Genomic DNA, 19,691 nt, shown 5'->3' on the forward strand with positions numbered 1-19,691 from the left:
AGAAGTGTGGTTAAGGTTAGGGTTAAAAAATCACATTTGAAGAAGATACATTGTAGAAATAGGCGGGGTTTATGACATTTTTTGGCTGTGGTAACTTGTGACGACCCTGGGTGGTTAGTGCAATCCGGGATACTTGAGACGTTCCCACACTAACACGTCGAACAGCTTTGTCAAAATTTACTTTTCGTATCAGGTTTTGCAGTATTTACACAGCAAGTTAGGATTAATTAACGTAGCCGGTTATGAGAATTAGGTTAAGGTTAGGGTTAGGTAAAATGCAAAACAATTTCAAAAACGGCGTAAATTTGCCAAAAGCTAGCTGTTATCCATCTAGACATGACCCGGTACCTGATAAATCATTATATTACATTTATGATATCTATGTGTATACAGATAAAAACTGACACTTACTGTAGTAATTAAGTAGCCTAAATCACGTATAGTCATGGCTCAATCTATCCCCTGAATAGCCCAAGAAAGTCACTCGTCACCAGCATGTTGTTTCCACCTGTCCCTTCAAATCAATGATTTTCAAATCCAAGTAAGAGCTAACGAGCCAGGGACCGAAATGGAACCAGATATGTGTTGGTTAGAGAAGTAATGAGAGGTTATTGTTACGGATAACACAAGTTTATTGGTTTTGTATTACAGGTTTACAATACATACACGTGTATCTCTCTTAGTGCATAACTATTGTAGATCCACTTGATGTCCCTGTACACTATAATGCATGAAATGCCGGCGTTTATGCAAAATAAAAACATATTCATGTACATTCAAAGTTCTTTCATGGACAGTTTTATAGCGAAGGACATGAAGGCTCCTGGAACTTGATTGGTGATCATCACTTCAGGCATACCTTTGGAAAGAAAATGCATGTTTCGCTAAACAAACAAAGTCAAACTCCTGTTAGAACTATGCACTTTCCTACAAAGGGGATATGTAATGGACTACACTACTGACCCCGCAGGGCAGTTCAGGTGTACTTTACCTAGCCTATAGTCCCGGGGCTTGTGCCACACTCTACTCTGTAAAGGGTCTGTCCACACTCTTTGCTCCTGCATTGTCTGGAGGTTCTTACACCAGCAGCCAACTGTGTACCCTAAACAGGCAGACAGACAGAGGTGTAGTCCAGGCACACTACAGAGCACATTAGGCAAGTAGGAAATAGCAATACTACCATATCTACTCGCTTCTACCAAAAGCTGTATTAATTGAAAGGATATGAAGAGAATTTAAGTTTCTGCTATGGACCTGGTATGGACCAACATTATAGACATCTGCATACATAGAAGAATAAGACATCATTGAATCTCACTGTTGAACCAAACAGCAGCTGCTCACCTGAAGAAAGGGTTCTTTAGATCCAAACTGTTGCCAGATTTGAAGCCTGACTGATCAACGACTGCTGTGATGTGAATGTCGTAGCTCTGCCTGGTAGAGATGAAGAGCAAAAAGCAACCAATATAATCTCTGTATAATATTGTTTCCATTTCCCACATTCCATTTCTATAGTACAGACACTGTCCTTCTCCGGCTTACCTTGTGTTGGCTATGAACTGGACAGATCCGGACAGAGTCTGTCCCACCTTGCCAAACAGAGGGGTCTGGAAGAGACAGCGGACCTGGTACCAGTGAGTCAGAGGTTCACTAGGAGCAGTGGACAACCACACTGTCATCCTGCAGAGAGAAAGGACTCAAATGAACAGAGTATATCTACTGTACCCCCTGGAGCCTGAGACAACACTTGTTTGTTTTGTTTAACAATGAAAATCATTGAAAAACATCACTTCAAGCGGTCTTACTTGGATCCTATAAATGCTACGTCAAACCAGAAGGCCAGCCCATGGATCAGTCCAGACTGGAGCAGTTTAAACACAAATGGAATCTCCATCCTGCAAGACATAGTGAAATGGAATGTTTATTACAGCGACATTCTGTCATTATCGCAGATTTTCTCATATCTGCCAATAGTTTCATAGCTCATAATAAGAGCTGCGCAATTACATTTGTTTTGTTGTTGAAAAAGGACTTAGACAATCACCTGTGTAAGTCCTCTTCTTTAGCCTCCATGAAATTGATGCAGTGCTTGACAGATTTTGCCATTAGAATCGACATCTCAAATGTGTCCTACAACAAAATGAGGACAATGAGGCAAATTGAACATCTTTGTATTATTTCACAGTATATATCAGCATGAACGCAATTATAGCCTCATTGAACCCGAGGTACTCACAACTATGGGCTGTTTGAAAAACTCATCAACTGCAGAACTGTGAAGACCACTCAGGTTAACCCCATAGAAACAGGTCTGGTGCCTGCAACGGAGTGTGGCAGAACAACAAGGCACATAATGTATTAGATCAGAAGATTCTGCACTTAAGTCTAACTTGTCCAGGCAGACACAACTGAAATTCATGCTGTAAAATGTATGAGCACCAGGCTAAGAATGATTTCTGCATTCCTAAAAACTGAAAAGGCTTGTCATCCCCTCATAGTAGTGGATCAAAGACTGACACTACACCATAGCCCTCTTGCTGGAAAAGGCATGCAGACCACTATCTTGTGACATTATACAGCTTCAAGGGGAAAAGTGAAGTGTATATATGACACCGTTGATTTCATTGCACGTCCCATCTTGGTGAAGTGTCTTTGGTCCCGTATTGTTATAAATGGGTGGTGTAAAAGACTTGCATGTGAAACACAAGATGTGTGTGAGATGAAGTGCATTAGATTATCACGAATAACCTTTTCAGTATGTTCAAGCTTGGGTGAGGATGCTGTCAGCACTAGTGAACTGGTGCGGGTGATATACAATATAACCTCAAAAGTATGTGGACTCTCCTTAAAATGAGTGTATTCGCCTATTTCAGCCACATTTTGCTGACAGGTGTATAAAATCGAGCACACAGCCATGCAATCTCCATAGACAAACATTGGCAGTAGAATGGCCTTACCGAAGAGCTCGGTGACTTTCAATGTGGCATCATCATAGGATGCCATCTTTCCAACAAGTCAGTTCGTCAAATGTCTGCCCTGCTAGAGCTGCCCCGGGTCAACTGTAATGCTGTTATTGTGAAGTGGAAACGTCTAGGAGCAACAACGGTTCAGCCGTGTGGTGGTAGGCCACACAAGCTCACAGAACAGGACCGCCGAGTGCTGAAGTGCGTAGCATGTAAAAATCATCTGTCCTAGGTTGCAACACTCATTACTGGGTTCGAAACGTCCTCTGGAAGCAACGTCAGCACAACAACTGTTCTTCAGGAGCTTCAAGAAATAGGTTTCCATGGCCGAGCAGCCGCATACAAGCCTAAGATTACCATGCGTAATGCCAAGCGTCGGCTTAAGTGGTGTAAAGCTTGCCGCCATTGGACTCTGGAGCAGTGGAAACATGTTATCTGGAGTGATGAATAGCGCTACATCATCTGGTAGTCATCTGGCGGACACTAGGAGAACCCTACCTGCCCAAATGCATAGTGCTAACTGTAAAGTTTGGTGGATGAGGAAAAATGATCTGGGGCTGTTTTTCATGGTCCGGGCTATGCACCCTTAGTTCCAGTGAAGGGAAATCTAAACGCTACAGTACACAATGAAATTCAAGACAATTCTATGATTCCAACTTTGTGGCAACAGTTTGGGAAAGGCCATTTCCTGTTACAGCATGACAATGCCCCTGTGCACAAAGTGAGGTCCATACAGAAATCGTTTGTTGAGATCGGCATGGAAGAACTTGACTGGCCTGCACAGAGCCCTGACCTCAACCCCATCGAACACCTTTGGGATGAATTAGAATGCCGACTGCAAGTCAGGCCTAATCGCCCAAAATCAGTGCCCGACCTCACTAATGCTCGTGGCTGAATGGAAGCAAGTCCCCGCAGCAATGTTCCAACATCTAGTGGAAAACCTTCCCAGAAGAGTGGAGGCAGTTATAGCAGCAAGGGGGGGGGCAAACCCATATTAATGCCAAAGATTTTGGAATGAGATGTTCGACTAGCAGATGTCCACATACTTTTGGTCATGAAGTGTAGGTGTGTAAGTGAGAGGGAAGGCAGAGGGTTCACAGAGGAGCATTGCAACATCTATCCGGTATCTCCATGTAAGCATGGCATCTGCGGTCATGTGTTGAGTGTAGTGAGGGAGGAAAACTACAGGCAAAGACATATTGCGCTATCTCTAACCAACAATATTTGAGCAGCAGATATTTTCTTTACATTTCTCTCTATGTCTCTGTGTCTTCTGCCACTGGCAGTGTGAGGACAGTTATCTGAGTAGAGGGGATTCGAGAGGGTATGTGTGAGTCAGGTTTGGACTGAACTGGAGCGTTTTACGTTGACAGGAAACCCGCTTGACTGGGGTCACAGCCCAGTGCCAGTCGGACCTGGAGCTGCGGGTGGGTGGGGGGCCGATTAGCCTCCTGGCATGTTGCGTAGCCCCACAGCCTGCCCAGGCCTCTGTGGGGGGATGTCAAATAAACCCTCATGGACACAGCTGTAAACAGTCACAGAGACTCATGGAGATGGAGGGGAGGGGAGCGTCAGGCAGGGCCAGGCCCAGACTGAGAGGCTTTGTGGGGGTGTGAGGCGGGGTCAATCATGGTCTGTTAACGCACTGGCATCCTGCTCTGCCCTGCTCTGCTTCTTCCCAGAAGGAGAGGAGAGAGGGGGGAGGAGAGCACTATGAGCTCATCCCATACAGCAGTTCACTGTGTTTTCATGGCAGCCACACACACACCGCTGTCACAGTTAAGTACGAGTTAAGTTAGCACTGATGCCAACTGTGAAACCCCCTATGGAAAGCAGCACTAATCCAGAATACAAAACTAATAAGAACGTTTATTTGAGTTCAGCCTCCACCTTGTGGTGCCGGAATGACACGCAACAGATTCTGAAACGTTGTGTTAATTCTCTCACCAGAAGCTAGAGCGTCCATAGTGCTCGATGTAGAGCTGCTCGTCAGTGAAGGGAGCGAGGTGCATGTCACTACAGGTTGGGAACATCATACCTGAATAGGTAGAAGAGAGACATGTTTTGTGTAACATTAGCTGAACAAAACTATCAACAGATCAATCACAGCATGGAAAATAGCCTCTGTTTGGAATTCAACTGACCCTTGGGTTTAAGCCACTTCCTGGAGTGGAGGTAGCTCTCCAGCATCCTCTCGTTCAGAAGCATGTAGCCAATGGGCTCTGAGATGATCACGTCCACCTGCTCAGGGCACGACACCTCCTCAATCTTTCCAGCCAGGACTATGATCCTATCTGACAGACTATTGCTCTTCACAAGCATCTGAAGGGAAAACACAAAACATTGCTGTCCCCCCCAAATATGACATTTGTTTTTTGAGTCAGACAGGGTCCGATCTTACTGATGCACCACTGCACGTCTGAGGCTTTGATGATGACATCCTGTGTAGTACATTTGAGAGCAGATGTCTTGGATCAAGGGTGTTTGTAGCTTGTTTCTTCACCTGAAATTGCATTCATCTGCTGTCTAAAATTAGCGAGAAATAATTAGCTGTTGACAAATTGTGTTTTGGTAAACCCTCGTGCATGCAAACTCTCCCATGAAGTGCTCTGGTACATTACACTTCCCTGCTGTGTAAACAGGGAGTTCTACTTTAATGATGCCAGAGCTGCTGGGCTGCTGCTCCAGGGCAATTCCATGGTAACGGAATTCTGATTTTTCACTTTAAAATGTATGCCAAACAAAACAATTGATTTAAACAGTTATCAAACCATACAACTTTGTGCACAATAACTACTTTGAACAATTTGCACAGAACATTTCACAAAAACACATTTACTGGCAGAACTGTGCAGATGCTAAATTTGGCCACAGAATTACGGTAAAATCTCCCTCAGTTTTCTATGTGGACCACGTCTGCTCAGTGGGTGAGGAGGCTTGTTACAGTAAATGGAAGGAGGGTAGGTGGTAGGTGTCATGGTAGGTTTCACTAAGATCCGGGAGAGGAGACATTCACTGGAGAGAGAGAGAGAGAGAGCGAGAGAGAGCGAGAGAGAGAGAGAGGGGTTGTCCAGACTGTTTTAACACTGTTTTAAAAACAGTAGTGAGCTGAACATAACAGAATGCCAGAGAAAGGGAGGACAGTAGCAGGTGAACCCAACTGTGATATGTGACTACTATGATTTTCCATTGTAGACAATTCAATTGCAGTAATTCCGATTTGGTAACAGAATTCAGAGTTTTAATCACTTAATAATTCATAACAAACTTGATATTAGTAAAAACACTACACAGTAACTAATAGGTAGGTCTACATTTACTTGTTACTTCTGTGAACTTTCACTATCGTCCCTCCTCATGAGAGACATTAAAACATGTCTTAAAGATATGTGGGGTTTTGGTAACGGAATCACAAGGCACAAAGTTTCTCAAAGCAAATAATTTATCCAAAACCAAACATAAGTATTGATATTAGTTGGCAGGGGTCTTTACTTCAACATTGTGTTCTGATATATTTATCATACCTTTTACTGGTTGATGTTGTGGTCTAAGAACCCTTTCCATCAGTTTGTTAGTCCAGATTTTTAGGAAGGCAAATGGTAGAGAAATGTATATGTGCCTTCATTTCCCCCAAATATAGACTCTTAGCTTTCATTTGACACACAATTTGATATGCTCCTATGAAATTCACATGTTGGTGCTCATGGGTCCTTTTACATGGAAATGCTCTCCATTCACACTGAGTGAGAGGAACAGACTGCTGGGTCTTCGATTACTGCAAGACTGAAGCATATGGTGTATTAAAAACATAAACCAGGTCATGCTGGCCAGGCAAGGCCCTCTGACTGGAAGTGTGACGGAGCCCCTCATAATATTGTTTCAAAAGGACATTGTCCACACTGGTTGGTTTTCTCTTGCTGTCTGCGTAGGTCATCATCCCACACCGTGGCAGAGCACCCTTCCTGTTTAATCCAGACCTTGGCCTGTGGAGCGTTCTTGTGAGGCAGTGACCCATGCACATGCACGTGCACACTGACGCTGGCCAGGCGTCCACAGGGGTGGTCCCAGGCTCTGGCTCACACTGTTTATATAGACCTCAGTGTAGGCCTACAGTATGATAGGGATTCAGCCTGCTCAGAGAGACCATGCAACCACCCCAACAGGAATACATTATGGAGGTCCACCATTTTGTCCAACTGAGTTTACGGTTCGGCTATTGGCAGATAAGCTGCAATGTGGAAGGAAAGAAATATGAAGGGACACATCTGGTTGCAGTCTAGAAACAAGCACCAGTAGAGTAGAAATAGAACAGGGAGAACTATGCCTGACTGTTAAGCTAGAGGCCATCCATCCATGAAAATATGTTTCCTTCACCCTCAAGCTGGTTTCTGGGCCAAGAGCTGCCTCAAATCATTACACCCTCAGAATGTCATGCTCTGTGTGTGAAGCACGAGGTCCGTTTTATGGGGGCTGTTCTGTTCTGGAGGTGTGACTTTCGCTGAGATAGCATTTCCAGGGTTGTGCGGTTTTCATCAAGGCTTTGTCCTTGGCTCCATGTAGACACCATGAGGTTTGAGCTAGATGTGTTGACAACACAGGTGATTAGGGCTGTGATAAGTGATTCATCATCTTTACCCGGGGTGTTTCGGGCCAAGCAATACCAATGACTTTATTCACTGGTCAAAGCCGGAAGGTTTTCCTTCTCATTCTAGGCGTAAGTGGTTTAAGCTGCTAAAACAGCAGAAACATAAATCAGATATCAAAGCAGCATAGAACGTTCAATCATCTCAACAGACCAATGACGTTACTGAAGTAACTACCTATTCATCATACAACACACACATTTGAGCAATTATTAAGGATTCTGGTGCTATAGATTGAAAATGCCAGATAGCGCATGTTAAAGTGCAAAAGGATGCTCGTTTAACGTGAGCTTTCACATTTCCTGGAAGGTTGATAGGAAAACAATCAGATGCTGCCAGAGTAGGCCGTAAGGTTGAACGGTAAAAGAGATGCCTTTACCTCTGCAAATTTGGCTACAGGGCTGGCCTCCACAGCATATACCCTCTTCGCTCCTGCCTGGATGGCGAAGAAAGACAGGATCCCTGATCCACTGCCAACATCAAGTACTATCTGGGTACAGGAAGGAGCCAGACATTACATCCGCATGCAGTAACAGACAATATGTAAGACATGATCAGGTTCAATGGATACGTGTGGTTTTGGTTATGTGGTTCCACTCTTACCTTGTCCTTGAAGTCCATCTCGTTTAGCAGGATGGCCTTTTGATACGTGGCTGTCCTCAAATAATCCTGCAGCATATTCTGTTGTTGTGATAGACAGCCATAAAACTACAGAAGAAGGGAGGACGAGGTTCATTCACAACCTAGTACACCACCAGTTTGTCTCTCTGAGGGCCGAGGTTGACGGTTACAGTACAACTACCTGGAAGTACTGCAGGGCTGAGGAGTCTTCAGTTCTCTGGTCAAACACTGATTGTTGCCTCTCTGCTGGCTTCTCTTCTCTTCTCAGCTGTATGTGGAACTCCTGAAACTCTGGGGTCAGAAAACAACGAACTTTATGCTTGAAAACTCTTTTTGACAGTGTTAAGGAGGCTCCCACCTTAGCTAACGTGAGTCGTTTCATGTGTGCCCTTACCACTCTGTGTTCTGAACTGCAAGAGAACGCTCAGGCAGCCAACGGTTATGAGGAAAGATTGGGTGCCCACCCGACAACAGTCTGTTTCCCTGGTGACTGTGAATTTGAAAACACAGACCCCATCACCTGCAAAATAAAAAAACACAACAGACAGTTAATTCAAATACACCCAAATACAAGATCTCTGTATTCTGTGTCATCCATTATCAAGGGGGCTGTTCCTCTGAGGTATCTACCCCAAGTCCATTCATTTGTTCTTGGCCTTTTGCAAACGTATCAGTAAAGGAACCATAAATAACAATGTCAGACATTAACCTAAGAAATCCTTCCTTCAGCATACTCTGGCAGCACGAGGCTACTAATGTGTAGCGGCCCTATCTGATCCCGTGCACCAGCAGGCAGAGAGATGTAGCGGTAAGGCCCACTGTACCGTATAGTATAGGAAAACACAGTCTAGGTACATACTGTCCAGTACAACTCCATAACAACGGAGTCAGACACGCACGCACGCACGCACGCACGCACACACACACACACACACACACACACACACACACACACACACACACACACACACACACATTGACGCCTCACATACACACATACACACACATGCACATGCACACTCTCAACATACGCTGCTGGTACTATTATCTATCCTGATCGGTTAGTTTTTACCCCTACCGACATGTACATGTTACCTCAACTACCTCGTGCCGCTGCACATTGACTCGGTGCAGGAACTCCTTGTATTGAGCTACATTGTTGTTATTTGTTGTGTTTTCTATTCTTATTTGTTAATTTGCTTTTTTAACTCTGCATTGTTGGGAAAGGGCTCGTCAGTAAGCATTTCACGATCAAGTCTACACCTATACTGCACGTGTGACAAATAGAATTAGATTTGATTTGACTTCACACGCACACACACACACACACACACACACACACACACACACACACACACACACACACACACACACACACACACACACACACACACACACACACACACACACACACACACACACACACACACACACACACACACACACTCACGCACATGGTGCACACAACTGGGTAGTAAATTTCACAGACCTTTCAGCACTGCCTGTCCAGCGACCACACAGAAAGAAGTACAATTGCCACATGTAAAAGACTGTAGGAAAATATCATACACTCCACACACATACACATACATGGACTTCTCATAGACCAGAGAGAGGGCAATACATTTATTTTTTTAATCTTTAGAAAAAAAAAGCTATTGGCAATTTTATTCAGAAATAAAGAGAGCATCATCACTATTTCTTCTTGGTTGTACTCATATGGAAAGAGCTAGTGTGATAAAAAAAAACTGTAATTTGATATATTAGCTTGTTCTTTTTTCTTGCATGTGTACTTACCATCCTGAATAGTGAGCTCTGTCTCATCCAGCCCTGTGCTCAACTGTAGAGAAAGGCCTTGGTGTTGCCTCTGTTTAGCCACCTGTATCTCTCCCTGTACCTGGTCCTCATTCACCGTAAACAGATTGATGGAAAAACAGGTCACTTCTGAACCCCTCTCCATGGTCTCCATGGTCGCAGCTGTCGTAACTTCTGTAGTAAGGTTCTGTAGATGTGTCTGAGTTTGGTTGAGGTGGGAGGGGAAGGAGCTCTGGCAGGAGTCAAGGGGCGGGGACAGACTGTGTACAGGAATATGCTGTGAACAAAAAGAGAAGTTACAATCTATTTTTATACATATACACACACACACACACACACACACATATATATATATATATATATATATATATATATATATTAACCATGGCTAGATGTAGCTAATATAGTTCAGCAATTTAGGCTAAGGCATTGAAGAATCTGAATAGATAAAAGTTTATTTGAGTATTCTGCAAATACATATTTGTATCATCAATGCTTGGATAACTTCCAAATTTAGGGCGAAAACACCTTTTTCTAACATAATAATAGACACACTTTCACTTGATTAAAACTGACTTTCACTCATGTTCTATTTTGTTCACTTTTAACTATGTTGAATGACACTAAAGAGGACAGCTTAGTCTATTGATATCATTGAAAACATAGCAGCACAGCAGGACGAAGTCCTGACGAATGTGGAGTAAATTGGGCTTGGTCCTGAACTTCCTGACTGAGAAGTGAGCTGGAGTGACGTCACCACTTCCCTGCAGTGTGTCACCTAGTGGAGAACTGTGGCAATGACAAGAAAGGTCCTGTTCAATTACATTTGGACCTTTCTTGCAATGACACCTGTGGTGAAAACTCTTTAAAACGTAGCTTGTGATCTTTGGTGCAACTTTGTTCGACTTTGCTGATACAATTGCACGTTACAGAATATGCATTGCTAATCATCCATCAATACTGTAAATGTCAAAAGCAATATGGTTCAAAATACTTCTAAAAGTCATAAATATATTAAAGTTAAGTTAATCATTCATCAGTGAAACCAATAATAGGTGACCTGCTTTAAGTACAGCACCACTAATATCTCAGGACTGTGGACTCCATCCAGCTTGTTACTGAACTACCTGATTTAGAAGCTGGCTGGAGTGACGTCAACACTTCCCTGCAGTGTGTCACCAAGTGGAGAACTGTGGCAATGACAGGAACGTTCCTGAAGACACTGGAGCTCCAAGTGTCAGCATATAAAAGCTGTGAAACTCCCCATGCCGAGACAGAAACCAATACATCCAACACTGAACACACAAGACTCAACACTCAACATTGACTGAAGATGCTGTGTTCCCGAGGATTCCAGTCTTCCCTCAGCCCATTGATGGACTTCTACTGGCCTGTGCGCAGTCTATGGCCAGAGGTCCGACCTCTTCTCAGCCAGCGGGATCTACTGCAGAGAAACCTGCTAGAAGTCAAGAGCAGTCTGGATCTGATGGCAAAGCTCCAGCAGCACATCTATGAAGAGTTGGACAATGTCCCATCCTCTTTGACCATCCAACCAGTCTCCTACAAGCAGGATAAAGATGGAGAGGTCTTTGCCCTGACACTGGACACTAAAGACTTTTCCCCAGAGGAGCTGTCTGTCAAGCAGGTGGGCAGGAAGCTGAAAGTCAGTGGGAAAACAGAGAAGAAGCTGGGTGATGGGGAAGGCTCCTACTCTTACAGATGCCAAGAGTTCAGACAAGAGTTATATCTGCCTGAAGGGGTGAATCCTGAGACAGTCACCTGCTCCCTGGCTCATGATGGGAAGCTCCACATTCAGGCACCAAAGAATCCATTATCTGGTGAGGAGGAGGTGGCAGAGAGAGTGGTTCCCATCAACTGTAGCCTGGATGTGGAAACCCCACAATTCCTGTCAAAGACAGAGGGAAGCATCACCGACACACAGAAGAAACAAGAGAACAGCGTTTCACATGAGGACTGATTTTAATTTCACTGGATGAAACATTTTCTAATACATATTTTTTATGTTTTGAGACTGTATGCATGTACGTATCATATCTTGTAACAATCAATATGATATGCCTTTTTAATTTAATCAATAAAATATAAAAAACATCAGAATTTTGCAGTTGTTATGATCTCTTCAATGGATATCAACATAATGACCATTATCTCACATGAAAAGTTAACTTTCCAAAAGGCTCACTGGCCTGAAATTTTTCAACTATCATTTTCAATAAATTCAATTTTCAAAAAGCTCTCCTGAAAATGTTCTGATTCTAACATGTTTATGACATGTTTATAAACCTGACGCCTGAAAACAAATGTCACGTGGACTTGTCAGGATTTGCAATGTTTTAGATCATTGAATGTGAGTGAAAAGTTTCCACAACTAGAAAATACCGTTTTTAGTTATTTAAAAACAGATGTAAATATATGACAAACATAATGCCAGACAATTTTCTTTTCAACTTTCAACAATATTATAACATAAAATTGACACATGACCAATTTCATAACGCTGTACAATCTGCATTTCTTTTATTCAAAATATGATTTCTCCGTGGATTATTTTAGAATGTGTTCAAATACATTTGGACCTTTCTTGCAATGACACCTGTGGTGAAAACTCTTTAAAACGTAGCTTGTGATCTTTTGTGCAACTTTGTTTGACTTTGCTGATACTATTGCATGTTACAGAATATGCATTGCTAATCATCCATCAATACTGTAAATGTCAAAAGCAATATGGTTCAAAATACTTTTAAAAGTCATAAATATATTGAAGTTAAGTGAATCATTCATCAGTGAAACCAATAATAGGTGACCTGCTTTAAGTACAGCACCACTAATATCTCAGGACTGTGGACTCCATCCAGCTTGTTACTCAACTACCTGATTTAGAAGCTGGCTGGAGTGACGTCACCACTTCCCTGCAGTGTGTCACCCAGTGGAGAACTGTGGCAATGACAGGAACGTTCCTGAAGACACTGGAGCTCCAAGTGTCAGCATATAAAAGCTGTGAAACTCCCCATGCCGAGACAGAAACCAATACATCCAACACTGAACACACAAGACTCAACACTCAACATTGACTGAAGATGCTGTGTTCCCGAGGATTCCAGTCTTCCCTCAGCCCATTGATGGACTTCTACTGGCCTGTGCGCAGTCTATGGCCAGAGGTCCGACCTCTTCTCAGCCAGCGGGATCTACTGCAGAGAAACCTGCTAGAAGTCAAGAGCAGTCTGGATCTGATGGCAAAGCTCCAGCAGCACATCGTTGAAGAGTTGGACAATGTCCCATCCTCTTTGACCATCCAACCAGTCTCCTACACGCTGGATAAAGAGGGAGAGGGCTTTGCCCTGACACTGGACACTAAAGACTTTTCCCCAGAGGAGCTGTCTGTCAAGCAGGTGGGCAGGAAGCTGAAAGTCAGTGGGAAAACAGAGAAGAAGCTGGGTGATGGGGAAGGCTCCTACTCTTACAGATGCCAAGAGTTCAGACAAGAGTTATATCTGCCTGAAGGGGTGAATCCTGAGACAGTCACCTGCTCCCTGGCTCATGATGGGAAGCTCCACATTCAGGCACCAAAGAATCCATTATCTGGTGAGGAGGAGGTGGCAGAGAGAGTGGTTCCCATCAACTGTAGCCTGGATGTGGAAACCCCACAATTCCTGTCAAAGACAGAGGGAAGCATCACCGACACACAGAAGAAACAAGAGAACAGCGTTTCACATGAGGACTGATTTTAATTTCACTGGATGAAACATTTTCTAATACATATTTTGTATGTTTTGAGACTGTATGCATGTACGTATCATATCTTGTAACAATCAATATGATATGCTTTTTAATTTAATCAATAAAATATAAAAAACATCAGAATTTTGCAGTTGTTATGATCTCTTCAATGGATATCAACATAATGACCATTATCTCACATGAAAAGTTAACTTTCCAAAAGGCTCACTGGCCTGAAATTTTTCAACTATCATTTTCAATAAATTCAATTTTCAAAAAGCTCTCCTGAAAATGTTCTGATTCTAACATGTTTATGACATGTTTATAAACCTGACGCCTGAAAACAAATGTCACGTGGACTTGTCAGGATTTGCAATGTAGACCTTTTTGAGCAAGTGTCCTGTTTTAGATCATTGAATGTGAGTGAAAAGTTTCCACAACTAGAAAATACCGTTTTTAGTTATTTAAAAACAGATGTAAATATATGACAAACATAATGCCAGACAATTTTCTTTTCAACTTTCAACAATATTATAACATAAAATTGACACATGACCAATTTCATAACGCTGTACAATCTGCATTTCTTTTATTCAAAATATGATTTCTCCGTGGATTATTTTAGAATGTGTTCAAATACATTTGGACCTTTCTTGCAATGACACCTGTGGTGAAAACTCTTTAAAACGTAGCTTGTGATCTTTTGTGCAACTTTGTTTGACTTTGCTGATACTATTGCATGTTACAGAATATGCATTGCTAATGATCCATCAATACTGTAAATGTCAAAAGCAATATGGTTCAAAATACTTTTAAAAGTCATAAATATATTGAAGTTAAGTGAATCATTCATCAGTGAAACCAATAATAGGTGACCTGCTTTAAGTACAGCACCACTAATATCTCAGGACTGTGGACTCCATCCAGCTTGTTACTCAACTACCTGATTTAGAAGCTGGCTGGAGTGACGTCACCACTTCCCTGCAGTGTGTCACCCAGTGGAGAACTGTGGCAATGACAGGAACGTTCCTGAAGACACTGGAGCTCCAAGTGTCAGCATATAAAAGCTGTGAAACTCCCCATGCCGAGACAGAAACCAATACATCCAACACTGAACACACAAGACTCAACACTCAACATTGACTGAAGATGCTGTGTTCCCGAGGATTCCAGTCTTCCCTCAGCCCATTGATGGACTTCTACTGGCCTGTGCGCAGTCTATGGCCAGAGGTCCGACCTCTTCTCAGCCAGCGGGATCTACTGCAGAGAAACCTGCTAGAAGTCAAGAGCAGTCTGGATCTGATGGCAAAGCTCCAGCAGCACATCGTTGAAGAGTTGGACAATGTCCCATCCTCTTTGACCATCCAACCAGTCTCCTACACGCTGGATAAAGAGGGAGAGGGCTTTGCCCTGACACTGGACACTAAAGACTTTTCCCCAGAGGAGCTGTCTGTCAAGCAGGTGGGCAGGAAGCTGAAAGTCAGTGGGAAAACAGAGAAGAAGCTGGGTGATGGGGAAGGCTCCTACTCTTACAGATGCCAAGAGTTCAGACAAGAGTTATATCTGCCTGAAGGGGTGAATCCTGAGACAGTCACCTGCTCCCTGGCTCATGATGGGAAGCTCCACATTCAGGCACCAAAGAATCCATTATCTGGTGAGGAGGAGGTGGCAGAGAGAGTGGTTCCCATCAACTGTAGCCTGGATGTGGAAACCCCACAATTCCTGTCAAAGACAGAGGGAAGCATCACCGACACACAGAAGAAACAAGAGAACAGCGTTTCACATGAGGACTGATTTTAATTTCACTGGATGAAACATTTTCGAATACATATTTTTTTTGTTTTGAGACTGTATGCATGTACGTATCATATCTTGTAACAATCAATATGATATGCTTTTTAATTTAATCAATAAAATATAAAAAACATCAGAATTTTGCAGTTGTTATGATCTCTTCAATGGATATCAACATAATGACCATTATCTCACATGAAAAGTTAACTTTCCAAAAGGCTCACTGGCCTGAAATTTTTCAACTATCATTTTCAATAAATTCAATTTTCAAAAAGCTCTCCTGAAAATGTTCTGATTCTAACATGTTTATGACATGTTTATAAACCTGACGCCTGAAAACAAATGTCACGTGGACTTGTCAGGATTTGCAATGTAGACCTTTTTGAGCAAGTGTCCTGTTTTAGATCATTGAATGTGAGTGAAAAGTTTCCACAACTAGAAAATACCGTTTTTAGTTATTTAAAAACAGATGTAAATATATGACAAACATAATGCCAGACAATTTTCTTTTCAACTTTCAACAATATTATAACATAAAATTGACACATGACCAATTTCATAACGCTGTACAATCTGCATTTCTTTTATTCAAAATATGATTTCTCCGTGGATTATTTTAGAATGTGTTCAAATACATTTGGACCTTTCTTGCAATGACACCTGTGGTGAAAACTCTTTAAAACGTAGCTTGTGATCTTTTGTGCAACTTTGTTTGACTTTGCTGATACTATTGCATGTTACAGAATATGCATTGCTAATCATCCATCAATACTGTAAATGTCAAAAGCAATATGGTTCAAAATACTTTTAAAAGTCATAAATATATTGAAGTTAAGTGAATCATTCATCAGTGAAACCAATAATAGGTGACCTGCTTTAAGTACAGCACCACTAATATCTCAGGACTGTGGACTCCATCCAGCTTGTTACTCAACTACCTGATTTAGAAGCTGGCTGGAGTGACGTCACCACTTCCCTGCAGTGTGTCACCCAGTGGAGAACTGTGGCAATGACAGGAACGTTCCTGAAGACACTGGAGCTCCAAGTGTCAGCATATAAAAGCTGTGAAACTCCCCATGCCGAGACAGAAACCAATACATCCAACACTGAACACACAAGACTCAACACTCAACATTGACTGAAGATGCTGTGTTCCCGAGGATTCCAGTCTTCCCTCAGCCCATTGATGGACTTCTACTGGCCTGTGCGCAGTCTATGGCCAGAGGTCCGACCTCTTCTCAGCCAGCGGGATCTACTGCAGAGAAACCTGCTAGAAGTCAAGAGCAGTCTGGATCTGATGGCAAAGCTCCAGCAGCACATCGTTGAAGAGTTGGACAATGTCCCATCCTCTTTGACCATCCAACCAGTCTCCTACACGCTGGATAAAGAGGGAGAGGGCTTTGCCCTGACACTGGACACTAAAGACTTTTCCCCAGAGGAGCTGTCTGTCAAGCAGGTGGGCAGGAAGCTGAAAGTCAGTGGGAAAACAGAGAAGAAGCTGGGTGATGGGGAAGGCTCCTACTCTTACAGATGCCAAGAGTTCAGACAAGAGTTATATCTGCCTGAAGGGGTGAATCCTGAGACAGTCACCTGCTCCCTGGCTCATGATGGGAAGCTCCACATTCAGGCACCAAAGAATCCATTATCTGGTGAGGAGGAGGTGGCAGAGAGAGTGGTTCCCATCAACTGTAGCCTGGATGTGGAAACCCCACAATTCCTGTCAAAGACAGAGGGAAGCATCACCGACACACAGAAGAAACAAGAGAACAACGTTTCACATGAGGACTGATTTTAATTTCACTGGATGAAACATTTTCTAATACATATTTTTTTTGTTTTGAGACTGTATGCATGTACGTATCATATCTTGTAACAATCAATATGATATGCTTTTTAATTTAATCAATAAAATATAAAAAACATCAGAATTTTGCAGTTGTTATGATCTCTTCAATGGATATCAACATAATGACCATTATCTCACATGAAAAGTTAACTTTCCAAAAGGCTCACTGGCCTGAAATTTTTCAACTATCATTTTCAATAAATTCAATTTTCAAAAAGCTCTCCTGAAAATGTTCTGATTCTAACATGTTTATGACATGTTTATAAACCTGACGCCTGAAAACAAATGTCACGTGGACTTGTCAGGATTTGCAATGTAGACCTTTTTGAGCAAGTGTCCTGTTTTAGATCATTGAATGTGAGTGAAAAGTTTCCACAACTAGAAAATACCGTTTTTAGTTATTTAAAAACAGATGTAAATATATGACAAACATAATGCCAGACAATTTTCTTTTCAACTTTCAACAATATTATAACATAAAATTGACACATGACCAATTTCATAACGCTGTACAATCTGCATTTCTTTTATTCAAAATATGATTTCTCCGTGGATTATTTTAGAATGTGTTCAAATACATTTGGACCTTTCTTGCAATGACACCTGTGGTGAAAACTCTTTAAAACGTAGCTTGTGATCTTTTGTGCAACTTTGTTTGACTTTGCTGATACTATTGCATGTTACAGAATATGCATTGCTAATGATCCATCAATACTGTAAATGTCAAAAGCAATATGGTTCAAAATACTTTTAAAAGTCATAAATATATTGAAGTTAAGTGAATCATTCATCAGTGAAACCAATAATAGGTGACCTGCTTTAAGTACAGCACCACTAATATCTCAGGACTGTGGACTCCATCCAGCTTGTTACTCAACTACCTGATTTAGAAGCTGGCTGGAGTGACGTCACCACTTCCCTGCAGTGTGTCACCCAGTGGAGAACTGTGGCAATGACAGGAACGTTCCTGAAGACACTGGAGCTCCAAGTGTCAGCATATAAAAGCTGTGAAACTCCCCATGCCGAGACAGAAACCAATACATCCAACACTGAACACACAAGACTCAACACTCAACATTGACTGAAGATGCTGTGTTCCCGAGGATTCCAGTCTTCCCTCAGCCCATTGATGGACTTCTACTGGCCTGTGCGCAGTCTATGGCCAGAGGTCCGACCTCTTCTCAGCCAGCGGGATCTACTGCAGAGAAACCTGCTAGAAGTCAAGAGCAGTCTGGATCTGATGGCAAAGCTCCAGCAGCACATCGTTGAAGAGTTGGACAATGTCCCATCCTCTTTGACCATCCAACCAGTCTCCTACACGCTGGATAAAGAGGAGAGAGGGCTTTGCCCTGACACTGGACACTAAAGACTTTTCCCCAGAGGAGCTGTCTGTCAAGCAGGTGGGCAGGAAGCTGAAAGTCAGTGGGAAAACAGAGAAGAAGCTGGGTGATGGGGAAGGCTCCTACTCTTACAGATGCCAAGAGTTCAGACAAGAGTTATATCTGCCTGAAGGGGTGAATCCTGAGACAGTCAACTGCTCCCTGGCTCATGATGGGAAGCTCCACATTCAGGCACCAAAGAATCCATTATCTGGTGAGGAGGAGGTGGCAGAGAGAGTGGTTCCCATCAACTGTAGCCTGAATGTGGAAACCCCACAATTCCTGTCAAAGACAGAGGGAAGCATCACCGACACACAGAAGAAACAAGAGAACAGCGTTTCACATGAGGACTGATTTTAATTTCACTGGATGAAACATTTTCTAATACATATTTTTTATGTTTTGAGACTGTATGCATGTACGTATCATATCTTGTAACAATCAATATGATATGCTTTTTAATTTAATCAATAAAATATAAAAAACATCAGAATTTTGCAGTTGTTATGATCTCTTCAATGGATATCAACATAATGACCATTATCTCACATGAAAAGTTAACTTTCCAAAAGGCTCACTGCCCTGAAATTTTTCAATTATCATTTTCAATAAATTCAATTTTCAAAAAGCTCTCCTGAAAATGTTCTGATTCTAACATGTTTATGACATGTTTATAAACCTGACGCCTGAAAACAAATGTCACGTGGACTTGTCAGGATTTGCAATGTAGACCTTTTTGAGCAAGTGTCCTGTTTTAGATCATTGAATGTGAGTGAAAAGTTTCCACAACTAGAAAATACCGTTTTTAGTTATTTAAAAACAGATGTAAATATATGACAAACATAATGCCAGACAATTTTCTTTTCAACTTTCAACAATATTATAACATAAA

The 19,691-nt window shown here is 42.2% G+C and overlaps 5 protein-coding genes and 1 pseudogene across 7 annotated transcripts; 5 read left to right on the forward strand and 1 right to left on the reverse strand.

Annotated features, from left to right (window-relative positions):
• Positions 1-466: 466 nt before the first annotated feature.
• On the reverse strand, positions 467-10,250 carry carm1l (coactivator-associated arginine methyltransferase 1, like). 3 transcript variants are annotated; one of them, XR_010452080.1, is made up of 14 exons: positions 10,025-10,250; positions 8,622-8,747; positions 8,409-8,518; positions 8,210-8,314; positions 7,986-8,096; positions 5,108-5,285; positions 4,911-5,001; positions 2,237-2,318; positions 2,045-2,130; positions 1,806-1,895; positions 1,543-1,680; positions 1,345-1,434; positions 992-1,102; positions 467-859 (listed from the first exon to the last, which is right to left on the reverse strand). XR_010452080.1 is itself a non-coding variant. In XM_064942334.1 (13 exons), exons 1-13 carry the CDS (start codon positions 10,194-10,196, stop codon positions 850-852), a joined length of 1,389 nt encoding a protein of 462 aa, XP_064798406.1. In that variant the 5' UTR covers positions 10,197-10,250; the 3' UTR covers positions 467-849. The 3 variants fall into 3 exon arrangements, 2 of the variants coding, with proteins under 2 accessions (XP_064798406.1, XP_064798407.1); XM_064942334.1 differs by lacking the exon at positions 992-1,102; XM_064942335.1 differs by lacking the exons at positions 467-859; positions 992-1,102 and having other exon boundaries at positions 1,341-1,434.
• A 1,037-nt stretch (positions 10,251-11,287) lies between these two features.
• LOC135517755 (heat shock protein 30) lies at positions 11,288-12,297 on the forward strand. The gene has a single exon (XM_064942340.1). It carries the CDS (start codon positions 11,376-11,378, stop codon positions 12,018-12,020), a length of 645 nt encoding a protein of 214 aa, XP_064798412.1. The 5' UTR covers positions 11,288-11,375; the 3' UTR covers positions 12,021-12,297.
• Positions 12,298-13,049: 752 nt separating this feature from the next.
• Positions 13,050-13,924, forward strand: LOC135517752 (heat shock protein 30-like). Its single transcript, XM_064942336.1, has one exon. The coding sequence runs from the start codon at positions 13,141-13,143 to the stop codon at positions 13,783-13,785; it is 645 nt and encodes a 214-aa protein (XP_064798408.1). The 5' UTR covers positions 13,050-13,140; the 3' UTR covers positions 13,786-13,924.
• A 914-nt stretch (positions 13,925-14,838) lies between these two features.
• LOC135517753 (heat shock protein 30-like) lies at positions 14,839-15,713 on the forward strand. Its single transcript, XM_064942337.1, has one exon. The coding sequence runs from the start codon at positions 14,930-14,932 to the stop codon at positions 15,572-15,574; it is 645 nt and encodes a 214-aa protein (XP_064798409.1). The 5' UTR covers positions 14,839-14,929; the 3' UTR covers positions 15,575-15,713.
• Positions 15,714-16,636: 923 nt separating this feature from the next.
• On the forward strand, positions 16,637-17,502 carry LOC135517754 (heat shock protein 30-like). Its single transcript, XM_064942338.1, has one exon. It carries the CDS (start codon positions 16,719-16,721, stop codon positions 17,361-17,363), a length of 645 nt encoding a protein of 214 aa, XP_064798410.1. The 5' UTR covers positions 16,637-16,718; the 3' UTR covers positions 17,364-17,502.
• Positions 17,503-18,415: 913 nt separating this feature from the next.
• On the forward strand, positions 18,416-19,292 carry LOC135517756 (heat shock protein 30-like; annotated as a pseudogene).
• The last annotated feature ends 399 nt before the right edge of the window (positions 19,293-19,691 follow it).

The sequence above is a fragment of the Oncorhynchus masou genome, chromosome 28 (genome assembly GCF_036934945.1).
Source record: "Oncorhynchus masou masou isolate Uvic2021 chromosome 28, UVic_Omas_1.1, whole genome shotgun sequence".
Taxonomy (NCBI): Eukaryota; Metazoa; Chordata; class Actinopteri; order Salmoniformes; family Salmonidae; genus Oncorhynchus; species Oncorhynchus masou.

Bases quoted from the DNA above. Each gene is read 5' to 3' on its own strand.
- carm1l (XM_064942334.1), bottom strand. From the start codon at position 10,196: ATGGAGACCATGGAGAGGGGTTCAGAAGTGACCTGTTTTTCCATCAAT. The intron at 5,002-5,107 runs GTCAGTTGAATT...CTACCTATTCAG, and splicing joins GAAGTGGCTTAAACCCAAGG to GTATGATGTTCCCAACCTGT. The intron at 1,681-1,805 runs GTAAGACCGCTT...TTCTCTCTGCAG, and splicing joins GTAGCATTTATAGGATCCAA to GATGACAGTGTGGTTGTCCA.
- LOC135517755 (XM_064942340.1), top strand. From the start codon at position 11,376: ATGCTGTGTTCCCGAGGATTCCAGTCTTCCCTCAGCCCATTGATGGAC.
- LOC135517752 (XM_064942336.1), top strand. From the start codon at position 13,141: ATGCTGTGTTCCCGAGGATTCCAGTCTTCCCTCAGCCCATTGATGGAC.
- LOC135517753 (XM_064942337.1), top strand. From the start codon at position 14,930: ATGCTGTGTTCCCGAGGATTCCAGTCTTCCCTCAGCCCATTGATGGAC.
- LOC135517754 (XM_064942338.1), top strand. From the start codon at position 16,719: ATGCTGTGTTCCCGAGGATTCCAGTCTTCCCTCAGCCCATTGATGGAC.